The sequence below is a fragment of the Sus scrofa genome, chromosome 12, assembly GCF_000003025.6.
Source record: "Sus scrofa isolate TJ Tabasco breed Duroc chromosome 12, Sscrofa11.1, whole genome shotgun sequence".
NCBI classification, from domain to species: Eukaryota; Metazoa; Chordata; class Mammalia; order Artiodactyla; family Suidae; genus Sus; species Sus scrofa.
In genome coordinates, this window is record NC_010454.4 from 12486534 (window position 1) to 12508062 (window position 21529).

General features: G+C 39.7%; 1 protein-coding gene across 9 annotated transcripts in view; it reads right to left on the reverse strand.

Moving 5' to 3' along the window:
- Positions 1–21529, reverse strand: part of CEP112 (centrosomal protein 112) — a 475548-nt gene that overhangs the window by 146251 nt on the left and 307768 nt on the right. For 8 of the 9 annotated variants that reach the window (XR_002337057.1, XM_021066730.1, XM_021066727.1 and 5 more), the window contains 2 exons: positions 8774–8836; positions 2071–2220 (listed from right to left, as the gene is read on the reverse strand). Coding sequence is in view for 8 of the 9 variants with exons in the window: in XM_021066730.1 (XP_020922389.1) it covers positions 2071–2220; positions 8774–8836 (213 nt within the window). In the remaining variant the exon portion in view is untranslated. Of the gene's footprint in view, positions 1–2070; positions 2221–2240; positions 3421–8773; positions 8837–21529 lie in introns of those variants that run through there. The other variant, XM_021066732.1, reaches the window with a different exon arrangement.

Sequence of the window (21529 nt, forward strand, 5' to 3'; positions counted from 1 at the left end):
ACAGCCAAGACATGGAATCAACCCAAATATCCACTGAAAGATGACTAGATTAGGAAGATGTGATATATATACAAAATGGAATACTACTCAGCCATAAAAAGAACAAAATAATGCCATTTGCAGCAACATGGATGGAACTAGAGACTCTCATCCTGAGTGAAGTAAATCAGAAAGAGAAAGACAAATACCATATGATATCACTTATATCTGGAATCTAATATATGGCACAAAGGAACCTTTCCACAGAAAAGAAAATCATGGACTTGGAGAATAGACTTGTGGTTGCCAAAGGGGAAGGGGAGGGAGTGGGGAGGGACTGGGAGCTTGGGGTAAACAGATGCAGAATGTTGCTTTCGGGATGGATTAGCAATGGGATCCCGCTGTATAGCACTGGGAACTCTGTCTAGGCACTTATGATGGAACATGTAATGTGAGAAAAAAGAATGTATACATGTAAGTGTAACTGGGTCACCATGCTGTACAGTAGAAAAAATATATATGAATAAATGATAAAAAATATATATAAAGCAATTAACACAATAAAAAATAAAATAAAATAAAAACTGCAAAAAAATAGGCACTTACACTAATTACATTTCTTTCAAGGTTTTTTTTTTTTTTTAATCTTTAAGAAACAATACTAGAAACTATGTTGTTATGGAATAAACTAATGTTTTCCTTTTTGCACACATTGGGATTCAATTATTTGAAACTTGGAAATTACCTACCACTTGGTAGTCAGATATCAAGTGGCGAAGAAATTCACTTAAAATGAAATTTTCATGTAACAAAAGAATTTAAACGAAGCAGTCAACTCAGACGATGCAAAGCCAAGCAGTTATTCAGATCAATGAGTACCTGCTCTCCATTTATAAATGAAAAGAGTTGCAAAGATTTTTTTAAATTACTAGGATATAGAAAGAAAACGTCTTTTTTGGTCTCATCACATGTAGAGGGGAGAAAAAACTCAAAGACGGAAAAAAATAGGGAAAATGTCATTAATAACAAAATAAATCCTCACCTCTAAAGTGAGGAGGCTGGAAGGAATGGCCTCCAAGGTTTTGTCCATATCTTAAGTTTTTTTATTCCATTCAGTGTTGTCCAGGCTTAAAATGTATATATGAAAAGCAACTTACATTAACATTGACTTTTTCCTAAATTACTCAGATGGCTTACAATAGGCTAGAGAAAAGAAAAATGGGGAGATAAGGCAGAAAAAGGCAGTGATAAAACCCAAATGCTTCTTTTATTTGTCTTTGCTTTGTGTGATTACTCGACATGCTTCAAGCATTGTTGTAACAAAGCAAAATCACTGAAAAATAATCTTTTGCTGGGGATTCTTTAAAAAAAGTTTTGTTCTCTTTTAAATCTTATTTATAAAGGTTTCCAGATGCTTATCCTCACAGATAAAACACAGCATGATGTAGACACTTACAATAATATTCACTGCTATGAAGCCAAGAAAAAACTACTTAGAGATCTAACTGCCTATCACCCAAAGAATTGGGGGGCTGGAGAATTTTCTGTTGCTATGAAAGGTGTGATTCTCTGAAGCCATTTGGAAACAACCTAGGTTCTCAGCAGCAACACATCTCTCCTGTACTATGTCAAAGCACATCAAATGGTTGGCATTCCAAACCTCAAACAGGTTATTTCTCATTATGCGAATACATAATGAAAGGATGTGGGCAAAGAATAGAATGTAAATTGGAAGCTGACTTCTGAATTTATTAGCCAGCAGTACTGGGCTAAAACAGTCATTCTAATTTCAAGAGACAGTTCCAAAGTGGTTCTCAGGAGAAAGGACAGGGTAGTTTTCAAATATTTGTTCAATGTGAATGGACTGGGCTTGCCAAAAATGACTTTTTATGCTGGCATGTGATCTTTTCGAGGGAAGCCAGCCTGAGTCACTGGATACATCAAAGGTAGGGAGTCCAGTGAATGGAATTACTGCAGGCTGTGTGAACAAGCCAGATACCTGCATTCATCTGCCCACTGCTGGGATTTCAGCCCTCCTTTTAATTACATTAAAGCAGCTGGTACCACTGGTTACTGAAGTCTTCAGATTACCTTGATTGCTCGGTCATTATCTCTAATCAGCTGCTTCTTCTCATCTTCAAACTTCTGTATAACATCCTGGAGCCGCCTTTCTGCAGCAAGCTGCTGCCGGCTGTTCTCCTCTTTCAGGGAGGAAATGGTTGTCTGAAGTTCTGCTATGATCTAAAATGAAAACAGCATGCTATAACTGCAAATTCTTCAGCAAGATGCATCTATTTTATATGTATTTATGCTTAACGAGAGAAGGGATGTGGCAAAACTGGTCCACAAACTAAATATTTTCAATTAACGTATCACACACTCTAATGCATGAAATTCCACTCAATAAAAGACTATAATAAAACTGTGAATGGTGAACAACTGCTGAACCAAATACACTTGGAAGCCTTTCCCACTATAACATTCCACAGTATTTGCTCATCAGAGGAAGGAACATCTGTGATCTCAAAAATATGAAATGTGTCAGAGTTTATGTTACTGAGAAACACACTTATTAGAGTGAAAAAAGCTATTCTGCCTTTCATGATACTTTGAACTCTAACAAGCAATGAAAATCATGAACAGGGTTCATTCTTCACAGTTACCTAATTCTACAGAATGATTTTGGAGTGTTTACTAATGCTTGCGCATTGTGCTAAGAACTTGAGTCCCTCTGTCATTTACTCCTGGGAGAAAGCGTTATCATTGCCCAGCTCTTCTAAATGGAGAAACAGAGGCACAGAAAGAGGTCCAACTGCTGAAATCGACATCCAACCAGGAGACAGGGAGAATCTGAACTGTGTAGACAGACTGACTGTTGTACTGGTTGGCTCCTCTTAACTACCTAGGATGTGTCTTTCTTTTAGACAAGGTTACGGTATTGAAGGGAAGTTTATCATGATGTAGTTCCCCATAGGCTGCTTTCTTCCTAACGGATCATAAACTTTTTGATTTTTGGCTCAAACCAGTCACTTCAGAGACTCTTGCAGTATTCCCTACGTCTGCGAGTTGGTTCTCCCCATGACTGGGCTCCCTCCAAGTTCTCAAAGTAACTCTGATGACCTTTTTAGTTAGTGGGTTTACTGGGAGCACGGCTCTTCCTTTGGTTTGGATGTATCCATTTCCTTTCAAATTCAATAGTGTCGACCTTTTAAAAGCAGGAAATGGTTGTTTCTTCGAATAAAAGGGCGATCTTCATCCTGGGCTAGAACGCAGTGCTGTTGGTTCTACAGGGGGACGGCCGGTTGTTAAGAAACCCTGGGCAAGTTAGTACGATGTTTTCCTTGAAGCTCAGTTTTCCAATGATTATTTGATGACGAAACTAGATTACAGAGTTATAAAGTAATAAACAGAAACTGTCTGGAGTCGTCCTGATGTCAAGGCCTATAGAAATACTAGCTGTTAGTACCGGCATGAAGAGCACATTTCCCCCAAAATGGACCACTTACGCTTTGAAACAAGTGAGCAAACTCACTGTAACAAAGTTTAATACTTAGAGTTTGTGAATAATCAAATATTAAGGCAAATGTGAAATAAATGACAAAATATCTTAATACTTTAAAATACAAACTCAGTAACAATTTGACACTTAGAATTTGTAAACAATCAAATATTAAGACAATTTGAAATAAATGACAAAATATCAATATTTTTAAATGCAAACTTGAACCTTCTGCTATGAGTAGAGGAATTCGTTTACTGAGAATGAAGATGTTTTCTCTGTTTTCTGAATTTTGATTAAATGTTTCCATTCTGGCATCAATTCAGTTCATTCTCATATCACTTCTATGAAACAGAGAAGGTTAAATTCTTAGAGTAAATGTCAAAAACTGAGGCACAGAATAATCAGCTCACTCACAGTCACAGGGCAAGAGGAGCCAGAGATAAGAAAGAGCCAGATTTCCTTGGCCCAACATGAAACTTAAGATTAATATTTTATAAGAACATGGGGCCAGATAGTAAAAATAACTCACAATTTCAATGACTATTGCAGTGTTTCAAGTTGAGTAAACTGAATGTGGTGGAAGTGATGAGTTTAACTTTGCAATGTGTTCAGTGTGTGTGTGTGTGTGTGTGTGTGTGTGTGTGTGTGTGTGTGTGTGTGTGTGTGTTTAGTGCTATGCAATCTTATCACACGCATAGATTCGTATCTACCACCACAATCACATGATGGATTTTAAAAGCACAAAGTGATTTCGTGTCTTTCAAAAACAGTTAAGATTTAGATTAGCTTTTAATTGACCAAGACTGAAGATAAAAATATTTGGGTCTTCAAATGACCGCAAGGACACGAGACCTGAATTTCTTCTTTGCAGAAGATTTATGATAAGAGTACATCAAAAAGAAATAAACGAAGGAACGTTTGGAAGGAACGACAAGCAAAGACCAGGATGTACTGAGGAGAACTTGCTTGCTTTTGCATAGAAAATGAAACCTTATATTCTTTGGGGGGAATAATGAGATTATCTTTGGAAAGTTACTTTTAAAACTTATGGAGATGATATAGGGAGAGTGTAAAAATACTTCAGGTGAAATCCCTCATATAGATAAACAGATAAACTATTTGATAGACTGATAGATATGGTGGATTTAGAGAGGTGGCTGAAATGCGGATAATTTTAAAAGCAGATCTAAGATTTACTTTAAGATTGAGAAATAATCACACTAACTAGATTAATATGCTTTCGGGAAGGAACAAAAGTCTCGGCTGTAGACTTAAGAGTATGAGACAAGAGCCCATTTTCACCTTAGCCCAGAGCATGTAACTGGCAGGTGATAAATATTTAAGTAGTAGAACAATAATCATAGTAAATAAGAAAAAATAATTTCTTGGAAAATTATATTGGGATAATCTAGTCTTTTCATAGACTCATAATGTAAACAGTTTCAGAGAAAAACAAAACTATTCTATAGGGTCATCATCAAACCCCATCAGTTTGGACTGAATCATATTAAAAATCATAAAACAAAGTGCCACTTCTCAACTAAATGTCTGCTCTGTATTAGTTTCAGAGAAAGCAGTGGATTAGAACATATCCATATGGATATTAAGAATAAACATTTGGGGAAGCAAAAGGAAAGCTATTTTGGGCTAATGCTAAAAGCAACCTAACCAATGAAAGTGCAATAGTTAATCATTATTGTTCAGCAATTTCCACGTTGCATAAATGCTAGTGGCCTTATTATGTCTGAAAAGTTACAGGATTCTACATAGAGGTTAGGATTTCATTTTTAACTCTTTTGTTTTTCTGATTAGAGTACAGTTTGAGATTTCTATAAACTCTTCTTTAAAATACAATAGCAAATACAATAGACAGGGCATACTTGGAAAGTATGGCAAACATGGAAGGTCCCTACAAAATAAGTGGAAGAGGGGTGGCATTTGCCTGCTGGGTTGTCAGCCTGGGAAGTGGCTGTGCCCAGGCAGTAATCTGCGCCTGGTGGGGGCTGCGGGGCCGAGGGGGAGCCAGGCCTTGGCCAGGGGTGGGTTCTATTGGCATGTCTCCTCAACTACCTATATTTTTGCAAAGTGGCAGTCTTTTCTTTGTCTCTGAAAAATGGCCACTAGTAAGTCAGTAGAGTGGGGAAAACTGCATGAAAGATGAAAAGGCAAGGTTAATGTATAATATTAAGATAAAAAGAACAAATATGTGATTCTGATGGAAATTATACTTGGGAGTAAGCCCAGAGGTGATGCAGAATCGCCATTGTGGGGAACACTGAGCATCCAAGGAGGGCACGGTCCTGGTCGCAGAGGGTTTAGAGTACATGGTCTACCAGGTCTTAAAAGCCTGATAAAATCTCAGAGATTAAGTAACTTCCTTTAAGGGAGGAAAATATTTAAAATATTTTCCAAATTTAACTTGATGCTTTCCAAGGTACCAGTACATTCATTACTAATGCATTCATCTGAGTGCTTTTTTTCTTTTTTTTTGAGAGAGGGATTTTTTTAAAATCTGATAAACAGTTAAGCAGCTTTGCTTCTGGCACTCTCCTCCGCTTAGATATGAGTTTGAGATTCCAGTAAACTATCACTGGAGGACAGCAAAAGTCAACCCACAGTTCTGTTTTATCATGTGTAGTTTCAAATAATCTGTTTCTCTGAACTGACTGTTTCTCTGAACTAGATCAATGTTTCTCAAATGCCAGTTTGGATATAAATATATACATTTATTTATATGCATATAAATATTTATATGTATTTAGAGAGGGCAAACAATATTTATTTTGAATATATAATATAAAATATTGTTTTGTTCTGGGTTTTTTTTTTGTTTTTTTTTTGTTTTTGTTTTCAGGGCTGCACCCATGGCATATGGAGGTTCCCAGGATAGGGGCCAAATCGGAGCTGTAGCCTCTGGCCTACACCACAGCTACAGCAACAGCAACGCTAGATCCGAGCTGCGTCTGCTACCTACACCACATCTCATGGCAATGCCGGATCCTTAACCCACTGAGCAAGGCCAGGGATCAAACCCGCATCCTCATGGGTACTAGTCAGATTCGTTTCTGCTGAGCCACAACGGGAACTCGATATAAAATATTTGTAATGCAAGGTAAGCCTACCTTTTATGAGAAGGATGGACTCTCTTTTCTTATGTTACTATAGCTTTTCTAAGAGCTTTTTCTTTTTTTGGTGCTGCATTGTCCTTTCCCTTATGAACGATGGTTTTAACACAGGATAATTGTTACTAGCTGATTTTTTTCTCCCTGCCTCTTTCATGTCTTTACTGGGGAAAACATTTAGCAATTCTATGCCTCTCCAAATTTTGGAGGGAAATTTTTATCATTTCTCGAATACCCCAAAATAAACTTAAATAATTTCTTGCTCCTTCCATATCTTTATCATTCTTTGCTCTCTCTTTTCCTTTCTCTACTGTAATTGTAATATGTTCCTATAAGAACTAACAGTAAATGCTTTACCACGTCCTAGGCTCTGTACTAAGCACTTTTTTTGGCATGATGTTACTTAATACTCAAAACTATCCTATGAGGTAAGTACTACTCCCCCATTTTACAGATGAGGAAAGTGAATTCCAGGGAGGGGAGGTAACTTGCTCCAGGTCATTTAAGTGATGGGGCTGGTATTCAGATTCAGGCCTGTGGACTCCAAAGCTTAGGCTTTCTTCCACACTAACTTACATTTAATTTGCTTTAATATGGACTAATCAGCCTTCTTCATACCTTCCTTTAGATAAACTTAACTACTGTCTACACTCTCACTGTTTAAGCATTATTAGCTATCTTATATCTTACTTTCGGTCTGCCTCCCCCATTTAACATAAAGCAAAATAAGCAGGATATAAGGGTATGTCAGCTGGCTACTTTTTTGGTCATGTTTTAGTTTAACTTTTGGGGTAAAAAGGTTTCTTTGGATTAGAAAGTGGATTAGAGAAGATATTTCCCCATGTTCTTTCCTGGAATAAAGGCAATCGAGACATCACCATCCTCTTTTAAACAAACACCTAAGTCTTCACTTAGATAAAGACTTTGTTTTCCTAATGGGATGTGAATTATATAGTATGTGCACATTTTAGAAATGACTGTAGAACCTAGGGAATTTTAGAACTATCTGCAGAGTTTCGCCATATCACAAATGCGACGGGCTGGACCAGACTGGTGGTATCAGGTTAAGAGCTTCTGGTCCAAAGCCAAATACAGGTTGGGTCCTGGCCTCGTCACTTGCTAACTTGTGCAACCTTACCTCTCGAGTGTCTGTTTTCTCAAATGGAAAAATGGGGCCAATAATCATTCCTAACCCTAGAGTTTCTGTGACTGAAGACTGAATGAGTCAATACGATGAGTGCCCCATAAAATTCTTAAGTTCATTACTGCTTTGTTGTAGCGTTGCTCTTATTACTGCTGTGCGGTAACTCATGAAAAGGTACATAAATTTCAGTTTACTGCCATATATCATGGTGTACATGGCAAAATACTTAGAAAAGCTGATCTAAAAGTCATTAGACATGATGTCCACAAAATGAAATGGCTTAATCTGTCCATCTGTAAGATGAAAGTTAGTATCGATTTATTCCAGAATTAGTCATACAACTAAGGAATGCTTGGAATTCCCTAGAAGATACTATAGGATATCATTATACCATCTTATTCAGAAAAAAGGACTCTAAGCCTCATATGTCAAGTAGAGACAAGCATTTAATATTTGACCTTCTACTAAAACTACTACAGTAAAAAACACACAGCAAGATATGAATATTGGGACTTATAATTCTTTTATTTCCCTGAAAGGAGTCAGCAGCTGAGCTGCTAATTTAACCCAGTATACTGGTCATTTAGAATTTTGTTGTTAGATAGTTTTTAGGTGCAGGAAAATGGAATACTGGCTAAAAAAGCACAGATGGTATCAAACTAGTTTCATCACCAAGGTAGGTGTATATCTCTCGCCCTTGTGAGATATGTTTCAGCCTGGGCTTGTTAGAGTACACAGGCTGGTTTCACAACATTTGAGTGAGTGTATGTGTGTATGCGTGACTGTGTGTGTGTGTGTGTGTGTGTGTGTGTGTGTGTTGGTTCAAATATGCCTAATTAAAAAAAATTTAGACTGAATATTAAAAGCACATTTTATTTACCCATATACCCATCCAAAATATGATGCTAATCCATAAAAAACACTGAAAAGAATTAAGTTAAACTTACAAGTACAAATGCTTTTACGCATAGGTTTCTTTCTTGTTTTAGTTTTGCTTTTTTTTTTTTTTTTCTTTAACGTTCTTACCTGTGAAGATTTGGCAAGCTTCTGAGTGTATTCCTTCTCAATCTGCTTCAGCCTGCTGTTGGCCTGGAAAACACACGAACATGAACACACACGGTGACCTGTGAGCTTGGTATCTCTTCCACATGCCTATCACCAGGCAGCTGGGAGGGCTGCCAGCTGCACCGCCCTTCTGGGGCAGCCAGAAAACCACAGGGCTTGTCTTTGATCTAAAGCCAACTATTCATCACTTAAAAAGCAAAAAGCAAAAGACAGAGGAAAAAAAAAAAAAAAAAAGATCTCTCCTGCCAATTATTAGACAAACACAGACTTCTGTGGAAAGAGAAAGGGAGAAGGAGAGACAGAAATAGACCCAGCCAGAAATGCGAAGGCTCCGAGTAGGGGAAAGAAGGGAAAAGAGAGCGAACACAAAGGAGAAGGAAGGGGAAATGAGGCGGGTGGCAGGGGAGAGAAGAAGGGAAGAAGAAGGGCAATTCAATACGCCCTCCCTTAGGTTAAAGATAAAAGAACGAGGTGCTCCTGGACGGAGGCAGGAAGGAGAGGCTTCGAGTCACTGAACAAAGATTTGAGCCCCCGCTCTGTCTCACACACAAGAACTCCTTTTTTTTTTGAAGGGACAAGTATCTCTAAATCAAACCATTTTCTGCCCTGGAAGTAGGGTGGCCCTCCCAGAGAAGTCCGCCCTACTGAGAGCTCCATGATCTCCTCCGCCCCCCGAGGTCCCAGCCTCTTCCTGGGACCCGCTTGCCTGCTCTCTGGAAGCCTCAGGATCTTCGCTGTATCCTTAGGGCTTGGGAATGTCACAGCGACATGCCCTAGACGGGCCTCTTCTTCATGACCTTCGCAGGGCTAAGCAGGCCCTGTTGGTCTGCGCCTGTGGCCTTCCTTTCTAGAAAGGCCACCAGCTGGTCATTGCTCTCTTAACCTCCTCTCCCCCTGCCCTGGCCAGTCTCCCTTCTCTCTCGCTGTGTCTCTCTGCAGCTCTGATTACTGGACCTCTCAGCTTTCTCATCTCTTTTTAATATTGTTTCTATTTTCCATTAGTTTCAAAAAAATCTTTTGTAGCAATTTCTCAACTTTTTTTTTTTTTTTGTCTTTTTGCTATTTCTTGGGTCGCTCCAGCGGCTACCAGCAGCATATGGAGGTTCCCAGGCTAGGGGTCGAATCGGAGCTGTAGCCACCGGCCTACACCAGAGCCACAGCAATGCGGGATCCTAGCCACGTCTGCGACCTACACCACAGCTCACGGCAATGCCAGATCATTAACCCACTGAGCAAGGGCAGGGACCGAACCCGCAACCTCATGGTTCCCAGTTGGATTCTACTGGAAAGGAGCAAACCAAACCAAACCATGGTTCCCATGGTTCACGGCGCCATGACGGGAACTCCCAATTTCTCATCTTTAAATGTTACACTTTTTCCTGGATTTTTAAAACTCTGCCCTATTACTGGTAATTTCCAAGAGCTTTTGCTGTTGCCATTCTCTGAGCAGCAGCATCTCTCCTTTTTTACAGATGAGGAAACGGAGGCACAGAGAGGCTAAGTCACCCGCTCAGGACCTGGGCCCACATGGCAGAGCATGGTGCTTCACCAGCTAGAACACGTGGCATAACGCCTCTCCAGACTCCGACTCCTCCCGAGGTTATTATTTCATATATACCCGCGGTTGTGTCTATACCTACACACACACACACACACTAAATTTCCTTTCTGCTCTCTGGAGAGTCTCTGTTTTTGCTTAGTTCTTTTATTTCTTTGCTTTGCCAGCCTGTTTTGGTCTGTTTTTCCCTTTAGAAAATTACCTCAATTTTTGGTGATCGTTGGTGTTTTTTCTTATTTAAAGTGAGGCCCTCCAACCTGGGCAGCCTGGGGACAGGTGAGCATCACCACAGGGTATCACCAAGGGTCCTGGCCTGTCCCATGCCCGTGTCTGACTGGACATTCTCCTCGGACCCTTCTGCTCCGAGCTGCATCCTCCAGTTTACTGCCTGGCAGTGTACGCCTGGCCGCCCGTGTTTTCAGAAGCGCACCTAGGTGGGCAGGATATCAGTTCTTGAACAGTTCCGTTTTAAATTTAACCCTGAGCAGCACCTGGGTGCCCTCGCTCATTCCATCTCTCCAGAGGGCAAGCCCGGGTGGGGGCAGGGGAGGCTGCGGTAAAACTCCACATGCTGAAACCTGAGTCCCAATGCCATGGAATCGGAGGTGAGGCTTTGGGCAGGTGATTAGGTCATGAGGTGGGGTCCTCATGATGGGATTAGGGCCCTTCTGAGAAGAGGCCAGAGAACTAGATCTTTGTGCCATGTGAGGAGCCAGTGAGAAGACGGTGGCCTGCACCCTAGAGGAGGCTCTCCCAGAACCTGACCACACGGGCACCCTGTCCTCGGACCTCCATCCTCCACCACTGTCAGAGATACGTTTCTGTTCTTAATAAGCCACTCAGCTTATGGGGTTTTGTTACAGAACCCAAGCTACGATAACAGCCATGTGTTTAATGAACTTCAGTTCAAAAGCACATCTTTAGAGTTCAGCCCATAAATCTTACTGCATCTATAATCCCACTGAGGACACTGGGTAGTTTTGTTTTTTCCTAAGAGGGCATAGGACTATTGCTGTCTTCTCTAGAAAGCCGTCGGGCTCTATTCTAGCTCTGTAACTAATAAAGCCACTGTCTACTATCGAATCAAGGCCACACGGAACCTCATGAATTTTCTCGATCTTGGTTCACATGCCGCCAATATTTTTTTAAACACAAAATGCTTGATAAAGTATTTCTTGCTTATTCAACAAACAGCCGTATGGCTCTTAACCAGGTGCCACACACTGTTCTAAATGTTTTATAAAAAATGTCTACTTACTAGAAAATATAAAAATACTAGCAGCATAAAGATTGCTACTCTTCCCCCAAAATGTTGGAGTCAGGGATGCTGGTTAGTGCACAGCACCCTGTGTCTCAGATGCAGTTACTCTTCATGAATCTGTGGCTAGAACCCCACACACTCAAAGAGAGTTTTTACAACTAACCATCCAACTACTTCACCCATTCTAGACAACCAGGATGAGAACAGCAAACAGACAAAAATCTCTCCCTACCCCCATGGAACTTCTGACCCAGAGAGAAAACATATAGCTTATAAAAGTGACAGTATCTTAGTTGGTGCAAGTGCTATGAAGAAGGATAAAGCACGACAAAGGGATGGAAGTGAGGAACAGTGGGGTAGATCACAACTTGAAAAACACAGAAGTTAGGGAAAGCCTCAAGCAGAGGATGATATATGAGCAAAGACCTGCAGGCCGTGAGGGAGCCACAGGGGACTGGAGGGAATGGGTGCCAGTACGAAGGCCCCGAGGCAGAGGCAGGCATAGCGTGTTCGAGACACAGGAAGGTGGCCAGTGTGGTTGCAACATCTCCTCGGACGAGATGAAGTCTGAGAGAATGAAAGGAGGCCGCCAGATCCTTTACGGTGTTGTAAGCAATTGTAAGGAATGTGGCTTTTTTTTTTTTTTTTTTTTTTTTTTTGTCTTTTTAGGGCTGCACCTGTGGCATATGGAAGTTCCCAGGCTAAGAGCTGAATCAGAGCTATAGCTGCCGGCCTACACCACAGCCACAGCAACACTGTGGGATCTGAGCTATGCTGGAGACCTACACCACAGCTCAAGGCAACACTGGATCCTTAACCCACTGAGTAAGGCCAGGGATCGAACCCATGTCCTCATGGATCCTAGTCAGGTTCATTACTGCTGAGTCACAACAGGAACTCCCAGAATGTGGCTTTTAATGTGAGTAAAATGGAGAGTCAAGAGTTGTTTTCAGTATGGCAGTAACATGGTCTCCCATAAGTATTTATGAGATCACTCTACTGGAAAGGAGCAAACCAAACAATTTTCACAAAGGTATTTGATGATGGTTAATCATCTTAATTGTTACCCTTTCTCTGCATAGTAATTTGCCTTATGTCTTAATTCAAAAAAAAATTAAATAACTCCTTTTTTTTTCATTTCTGATCATTAATAGTGAAAGTTCAAGCACTGATGATTCCCAGGAAGGTGATTTGGAGGGAAGAAAGTTAGGGGACTCCTCTAAGATACCTATATTTAAGGCAAGCCCAGATTTTATAAAGAGAAATTTCTTTAAAATATAATGGTATGCATTTTTGAATAAAATACCTCTTTTTAGGATTAAAAAGAAAGGATGCATCCCAGACTCTTGAAACATAGCATAAAGCTTAGATTATTGTACAGTATTTTCTACTCAAAAGCTTTGCAGGCAACCCTCTGAAGCGTCTTCAAAATAGAGTTAGAGCCAGTCGGTGCCAGATGTTAATACATAACTGTCTACTACCCTGTTACCAAAAACATTCAGAGAATTCATAATGAACATTTACATTTAATTTAAAATATTTACAGAACTTTCAAACTTGAAAAATCTCTGTATTTTACCCCCAAATAAAGGTATACATCTGGAAGCATAAATAAAATTCATGACTTCCATGTGGGCCACAGCAGAGTAACTGGGACCACACCTAATCTGCTAATAGGTGGAAACAGCCAGGAAACTGGACAAGGAATAGGAAACATGGCTTTAGGATGTTGGGAAACACGAAGCCCAGGACTGTGACCCTGTGAAGAGAAGGGAACAAATGAGATAAGCCCTACAATCTCCCCTGCTTTTGTCCAGGAGGCACATACTGGGCCTGAACTTCGGGAAAGGCAATCAAAGCACAATAGCAGTTGTGAACTGAAGAAACAAAGACCGGAGTTTGGGAAGGCTGAGGAAGCTGCAGAGTCCTAGACAGGCAAAGCTAGGCAAAGAGAAAGTTTCAGAATCAACCTGGTTTCCTCTTGAGTTTGATGCTGACACTTTGTGCATGTAAAGGGTTTAAGTCCTATAAGGCCAAGTAAAAAGTGACTGGTGAGCTTTAAGATAAACAAATTCCCCAAGCTCACACAAAGTGGAGAGATATCCGAGTTCTGACCAGCCAGAATGAAGAGTCATCACCGAATATCCAGAAAGGTTATACTTCAGTCATGGAGTTAAACTGCCCTTAGAGTACAGTCAATCTTACGTCAACTCTAACAAAGTTTAACAGTAAGCCTCAAACAGATCAAACTGGCTATCCACAGGTAATTTAATTGCTTCCTAAACAAAGTCTAATATTTTAAAAAGAAGTCAAGAAAATCCAGCATTCAACAACATCTAGCATCTAATAAAAGATAACCAAACATGAGAAGGAGCAGGAATATGTGAGCCATAAGCAGGAGAAAAATCAGTCAATAGAGTTAGACCTAGAAATGACAGAGATGGCAGAATTAGTAAACAAAGATTTTAAAATCCTTATGAAAAACAGATTCAAGTATTTAAACAAAAACTTGAATGTAATGAAGAAATAGAAGTCAAAAAAAAGGACTGAATAGCCTAGAGTATATAATAGATTATCTGAAAGGAAAATTTTGCTTGGGGGATAAACAACAGATTTGGCATTATTGAAGAAAAGATCAGTGAATATGAAGAAAAAGCATTTTAAATATCCAAATGATTGCCAGAGAGATAAAAGGCTAAATTTTTTTTTTTAAAGGCCAAACCTGTGGTATATGGAAGTTCCTAGGCTAGGGGTGCCTACACCGCAGCAACGCGGGATCTGAGCTGCATCTGCAGCCTACAACACAGCTTTTGCCATCTGCAGTAATATGGATGGGTTTGGAGGGTGTTAGGCTAAGTGAAATAAGAAGGCTTTTTTTTTTTTTTTTTTTTTTTTTTGGTCTTTTTGCTATTTCTTGGGCCGCTCCCGCGGCATATGGAGGTTCCCAGGCTAGGAGTCTAACCGGAGCTGTACCCGCCAGCCTACACCAGAGCCACAGCAACGCGGGATCTGAGCCTCGTCTGTGACCTACACCACAGCTCATGGCAACGCCGGATCGTTAACCCCCTGAGCAAGGTCAGGGACCGAACCCGCAACCTCATGGTTCCTAGTCGGATTCGTTAACCACTGCACCACGACAGGAACTCCAAGAAGGCTTTTGTAAGGAGATGAATATTAAAGGATGATGATAATGATGATGGTGATGATGATGACAGCAACAACCAGACAACTACTATTTATTTGGCTCCTCCTCTATTGACATATGTTGTTTAAATGCCTACCCCATATTAACAGATCTAATCCCCTCAAAAACTCTGAGGTAGGCGTGATGATAATCCACATTTACAGAGAGAGAGACTGAGAGAAAGGTTAAAAAACTTGATCAAGGTTATCAGCTAGGGATTAATAGGAATCGACCCATTGAAAAAGAAAGAGAAGAAAATGCCTGGTAAAAGGGGTGATAGGTGCAAAATCATGAAGGAGAATGGTTTATTTTATGCTAAGTTTTTGACATATATTTTTTTCTGGAAGACAACTGAAATATTTCAACAGATTTTCAAAGGAGTACATCACCTAAGGAAGATAAACAGCACCGTCCCTACGGTTTCGCTATTTACAGTGGAACCGCGTTCTGTCTCCATCAGCTTAGAACCACGACCTTTTCTTCAGCTTACTGGTCTTTCATATTTCCTCTGCTTTACCCAGTTCCGTTCTTTATCAGCCTCATGCCAACAATATTTTCCTCACTTGCCTCCTGCCTCCGCCTCTGATCTACCCCGAATCCCTGTTGATAGTCCCTGCTTCCCAAGTCTAGACTCCTTGGTCCGGCACTCAAGGTCCTCAGTGATGCCCAGCCCACTTCTCTTTTCTGTGTCAACACCCCAAATGCTAACCTTATCCCATTAGGGTAGCTTCTCAAAGGCAGGAAGGCAGGAATCTTTGTCCATCCTTCCCTTTTTTTTTTTTTTTGGTCTTTTGTATTTTTAGGGCCACACCCATGGCATATGAAGGTTCCCAGGCTAGGGGTCGAATCTGAACTGTAAGCCGCCAGCCTACGCTACAGTCACAGCAATGCCAGATCCTAACCACATCTGTGACCTACACCACAGCTCACAGTAGCAACCCCAGATCCTTAACCTACTGATCAAGGCCAGGGATTGAACTCGCATGTTCATGGATACTAGTCGGGTTCGGTACTGCTGAGCCCTGACAGGAACTCCTGTCCATTCCATTAATGGATCAATCCCAAGACCAACACATAATACAACCAATAACTGCTGCATGAATGAATGAACGCTTTCCAATGTGGATTAATGGGGTTTCCCAGACTACTTTATTGTTCTGGGGACTCCATTCCTCCACAAGCATCATGCTTTTCTCCAATCCTACCGAAGCACATACACAGACCAGTTCAAATGCTTATACTTTCTTTGCTCATATTCTATAGAAGTAATTTGGTTTTCTTCCTTTGGAATGGTACAGTCCTCAGTCCTGGAAATCTGCATGAATGGACTATAGTCTTGAAAACATGTCGTATCTTTCCTTAGAGATTATGAACAGAGCTTGTGGCTTTAGCATCATCGCTTTGCTCTTAGTAGCTGCCTGGAAAATACTGTTTAATGAATTAATGAAGAGAAGAGTTATCTATGGGTTGGATTGATCAGATCTTTGATAGTTTTTGAAGGAGAAAGCTAGCTTTCTTCATCTCCACTGAACATGTAAAAGCTAAGGCGGAGGGAGAGTACAGTGAAAAGTTTTATGAGTACTTTTAAAATGTGATTTACCATACTTTATTATCTCTTCTAAGAGGGGTTAGAAGATTTTGGAGGATAATGGAAATTGAGCATAAATGTTTGAGAGAAGGCATCCACACTATCTCTCATTTTGGTAAATATAACTTGTTTTATATGCCATAAATATTTTAAGACATTTTAAGATAACTCAAATATTATAAGAAAGTTGATTATAAAAATGATCGTTAAAGAGAATTTAACATCAATTCAGAGAAAAGTATTACTTTTTCACCTTGCAGTTAATAGTGATTTTTTCCAAGCATCATATTAATTGACAACATGTTACTTAGTTAAAAGCATGAAGGCAAAGTTAGAGATTATATATAATTATGTCTTGCAGAGTATTATGCTTGCCCAAACAAAATATCAATGTTTTTAAGGAACTATTTTACTTTCATTTCTACAATCTTTGACTCTATGACAGGACTAAAATAAATTAATAAAGTTTCTATTTGTTGTTTACTTAATGAAATACTTTATATTGCCTTGCATTCATTGGACACTTAGTGTTTACTGAACTAAATGTTGAAAAAGGTTTAATCTATCCAGGACATGATCATACTGATTCTTTTAATCACAGACAGTCTCCGAGATCAACTACCTAATTGAGGATTAGTGGGGAGACTGCCACTTCTGATGATCACATTTCTAATTTCAAAGCTTCTTTTTGAAACAAATACTTGGGACAGGAAATGAACGAACATTTGTCAAGTACCTAATATGGGCCAGGTGAGACTACAAATATGAGTAAGTTAAAGTTCCTGATGTTGCATCCTAGAATATTTGAATCTTACTTTGAGTCAAAGTTAAGTTCTTGATTTGATGCAACCAGTACAAACAAGGGCACTTTAATTAAAGACTCCTTTGACTTTTCCATCATTACATATAAATCCTAACTTGAGAAAATGGCAAACTAGTCTAAATTTAAAACATTTGCAAATGTCATATTTGATAGTTCTTCAATGTTAATTCACTTTTGGAAAATTTATTGGGTCATTTTATATGGTTGTATTACCCAGAACCACAATCTAATAATTAGGAACCCCAAGTGTTTTGTAAGACTGCCTATTTTGTAAGACTCCTATGGAGAAGCTACGTCCTCTATTAAAGAAGGAAGAAACTGGACAATTTTGGAAAAAGGCTGTGATATCATGATCAATGTCACTACAGATTATCTACTCAGTGGATCTATTATCAGAAAAAGCATCTATATTCCTGAATCTGGCCCTATTTCTGAATATACAAAATTAGAATTGGATACATTCTCTGTTCAGAGGTAGTAACTGTGGTTAATACGGTGGACTAAAATAATGTATTGAATGACAGATGACCTAAAGAATAACGTGAGACAGTTAATTTTCTGCCCTCACTGTAATTCAAAGGGACTAATTTTCTCACCATTGCAACATGTATACTTACGTGGCTAATACCCACAAATGATCACATAAGATTTATATGAATTTCCTCCCCACAACTGAATAAGAAAGCAAACTATGAAATAAGTTTATGGAAATAGTTAAAGAATTAAGATCTAATCATATTTCAAAAGCTCACCCTCAGAGAAGCTCTCTGAAGCACAGGCCACAGAAACTGAAACTCATTTATTACTTGGGCAGAAACACAAACTTTAAGAGAATGAGGGAGGAAAAAAGCCCTTTTCTTTGCTCTAGGGAAGAAGCAGCTATTCTCTGATGTGCAAAAAAGAATTTATCATCAAAGACCAAATGTAAATTGGGCCAATTAATTTTTTTTAAGATTCCCTACCTTCTACAATATTTTTATGTCTTTGCTACTGTTATGCTTTATACCAAGATCTAATGTTTCATGATTTGACAAATGTTAAAGGAAAATGACTACTGAATTTAATAAATTTCAACATATATAATATACATTTTAAATATACTTAACATATTTATATATGAGTGGCACATTTGTTGGTATGGTACTTTTAGGAAGTAGATAGATCTATTTCAAATACGTGATTTCAGACATCAAAAAATGTTGACATTGTCCAAGATCAAATGAGTTAATTGAATTATTGGTCAAGTAATAAATTATTTCAAATAAGCTTTGAATCTAGGAGTTAGATGTCCTGATTTGGCATATTCATAAATCCCATTAATATTTTACTTATTTTGGAAATTTTTCTACTTTTTGGCTCACCTGTATAAGAAAAAAATGTAATGAATGTTATTAATTGAGAAGTTTATAAAATAATAAATTTATAGGAAGTTGCTATGTTAAATTTATAGGCAGTTTGATATAAAGCAGTAATCTCAATACTTAAGAAAAGCTCTACTTCCTTTTCTGGATAATCTGGAAGTTTGGAAAAAGATGCTTAAATGACATTTTTGAGGAGCTCCCATCATGGCTCAGTGGTTAGCAAATCCGACTAGGAACCAAGAGGTTGAGGGTTCGATCCCTGGCCTCGCTCAGTGTGTTAAGGTTCCGGTGTTGCCGTGAGCTGTGGTGTAGGTCACAGACGTGGCTTGGATCTGGCATTGCTGTGGCTGTGGTGTAGGCCGGCGGCTACAGCTCCAATTAGACCCCTAGCCTGGGAACCTCCATATGCCGTGGGTATGGTCCTAGAAAAGACAAAAAAAAAAAAAAAAAAAAAAAAAATTTTTGAGATTTAGTCATTTGATCTTTATTAAAAATGACCTAGATGGAGATCCCATTGTGGCTCACTGCAAATGAACCCGACTGGTATCACGAAGATGGGGGTTCAATCCCTGGCCCCACTCTGTGGATTAACGATCTGGCGTTGCTGCGAGCTGTGACAAAGGCTGGCAGCTGTAGCTCTGATTTGACCCCTAGCCTGGGAACTTCTACATGCCACAGGGTGGCCCTAAAGAGCTAAAAAAAAAAAAAAAAAAAAAAAAAAAGATCTAGAGCTTATGTAGTTTTCTAGGGTCATCTATATTGAGAGAATTACCACATGAACTCTTTAAAAAGTAACATCCAAAATGTCTGACCACAATAAGAATGATGCTATATAAAACATGCCCTATGCCCCATTCAGTCTGCAAACAGTGGGTCTTCAGTCAGTTTTGTTGCTGTGCAGGTGAACTTCCTATCACCCAGACCCTCAAAGCTATTCCAACCATCTTTTTCATCAACTCAAGTTGTTTTGATTGACTATTTCAACGACCGTTGCCAAATGGTAAACGGAAGAGCTTGATGGTTAACAGCATGGGCTTTGAAGTTAGACCTACCTGGGTGGTGTGACCACAGGCACATTATTTAACTTTCCTGGGCATTATTTTATAACGTGCAGATAAAGTGGACCATAAAGATTAAATTGGACTGAGGTTTAGCAAGGTAGGGATGGGGGACGTTGGAGACGGCAGAGGATCAGAGTGGTGAGTAAGCACGGGGATGAGGCGGAGACTAAGGTCTTTATGCCAAAGGGACAGGAAAAATCCGAAGTAAGCGGGAGTGATCAAAAGGGGAACTTGATAGACTGAGATCTTGGAAGTGAACTAGCTGAGTAATGTTGAGGTCTAAGGCCTGGCCACATTTTTTTGATAGACAAAGTGGAAATGAGAGAGACATTGCCTTACTATAGCTGAGCTTACAAAACTGTAGGGACAGGCTATTAGAAAATCCAGCTATTAGGAGTTCCCGTCGTGGTGCAGTGGTTAACAAATCCGACTAGGAACCATGAGGTTGCGGGTGCGGTCCCTGCCCTTGCTCAGTGGGTTAATGATCTGGCGTTGCCGTGAGCTGTGGTGTAGGTTGCAGACACGGCTCAGATCCCGCGTTGCTGTGGCTTTGGCTTAGGCTGGGGGCTACAGCTCCGATTCTACCTCTAGCCTGGGAACCTCCATATGCCGTTGGTAGCCGCTGGAGCGGCCCAAGAAATAGCAAAAAGACAAAAAAAAAAAAAAAAAGAAAAAAAGAAAAACTAGCTATTAAAATCAGTCCTTTGTAGTCAATTCCAGTTACTCTTCCGTTCTCATTCTTCCACTTCAAGTCCATAAAAAGAGCTGTTTGCCTCTGATTCTTTACTGGGGAAGCACTCTTCTTTCTGACATGACCCTAGGACTGGGGTGCAACACTCCTTCTGACATTGCTAATAATTTTTATTTTAAATGTCTATAATAATTGACATAAGAACATACTATTTAGTATGTTTATGAAACATGATAAAGAACCCTCCTGAATTGACCGGGGAACTTAGCATCTAGCACTGCAAATGCCAGTGCTTCCTCCCACCCCATTTCATCCCAACTCCTCTTAAGGATTAACCTTGAATTTTGCTTACTGCTGGCTTAACATCATGTCATATGTGTAAGTATCTCTAACATACTAGTTTTACTATGTTTTAGCTTTATACAATTTTGCTCTATGTAATTTCCTGATACGTGCCATTTCTCATACAACACTTTTTCCAAGATTCATTCGTGTTTCATTTGAAGCCCTTTTTCCTTCATTTTCACTGTTTCAATACATTCAATAGTGTGAACAGGTCAAAGTCAGGTCAAAGTCATAATGGGCATGTGAACTTTTCAAGTTTCTTCCTCCATGAGCTATGCTGCTACAGACCTTCCAGCACATGTCTTTTGGTGAGAATTTGTGAATTTCTACGGTCTTTGCTAATGAGTAATTGCTGGTTCATAAATTAAATATTCCACTTTCCAGGGTAACACCACCAACATTTTATACTCTTACCATAGTATATTCATTCTTTTTGTTCCACTCTTTCAACCTCACTTAGCTTTGTCAACTTCCTATTGTTTTTTTTTTTTTGTCTTTTGTCTTTTTTGTTGTTGTTGTTGCTATTTCTTGGGCCGCTCCCGCGGCATATGGAGGTTCCCAGGCTAGGGGTTGAATCGGAGCTGTAGCCACTGGCCTATGCCAGAGCCACAGCAACGCGGGATCCGAGCCGCATCTGCAACCTACACCACAGCTTACGGCAACGCTGGATCCTTAACCCACTGAGCAAGGGCAGGGACGGAACCCGCAACCTCATGGTTCCTAGTTGGATTCGTTAACCACTGCGCCACGACGGGAACTCCCAACTTCCTATTTTTAATAATGGTTTTAGTAAGATGTTATTCACATTTCATAAAGTTCACACTTTTAATCTGGACAAGCCAGTG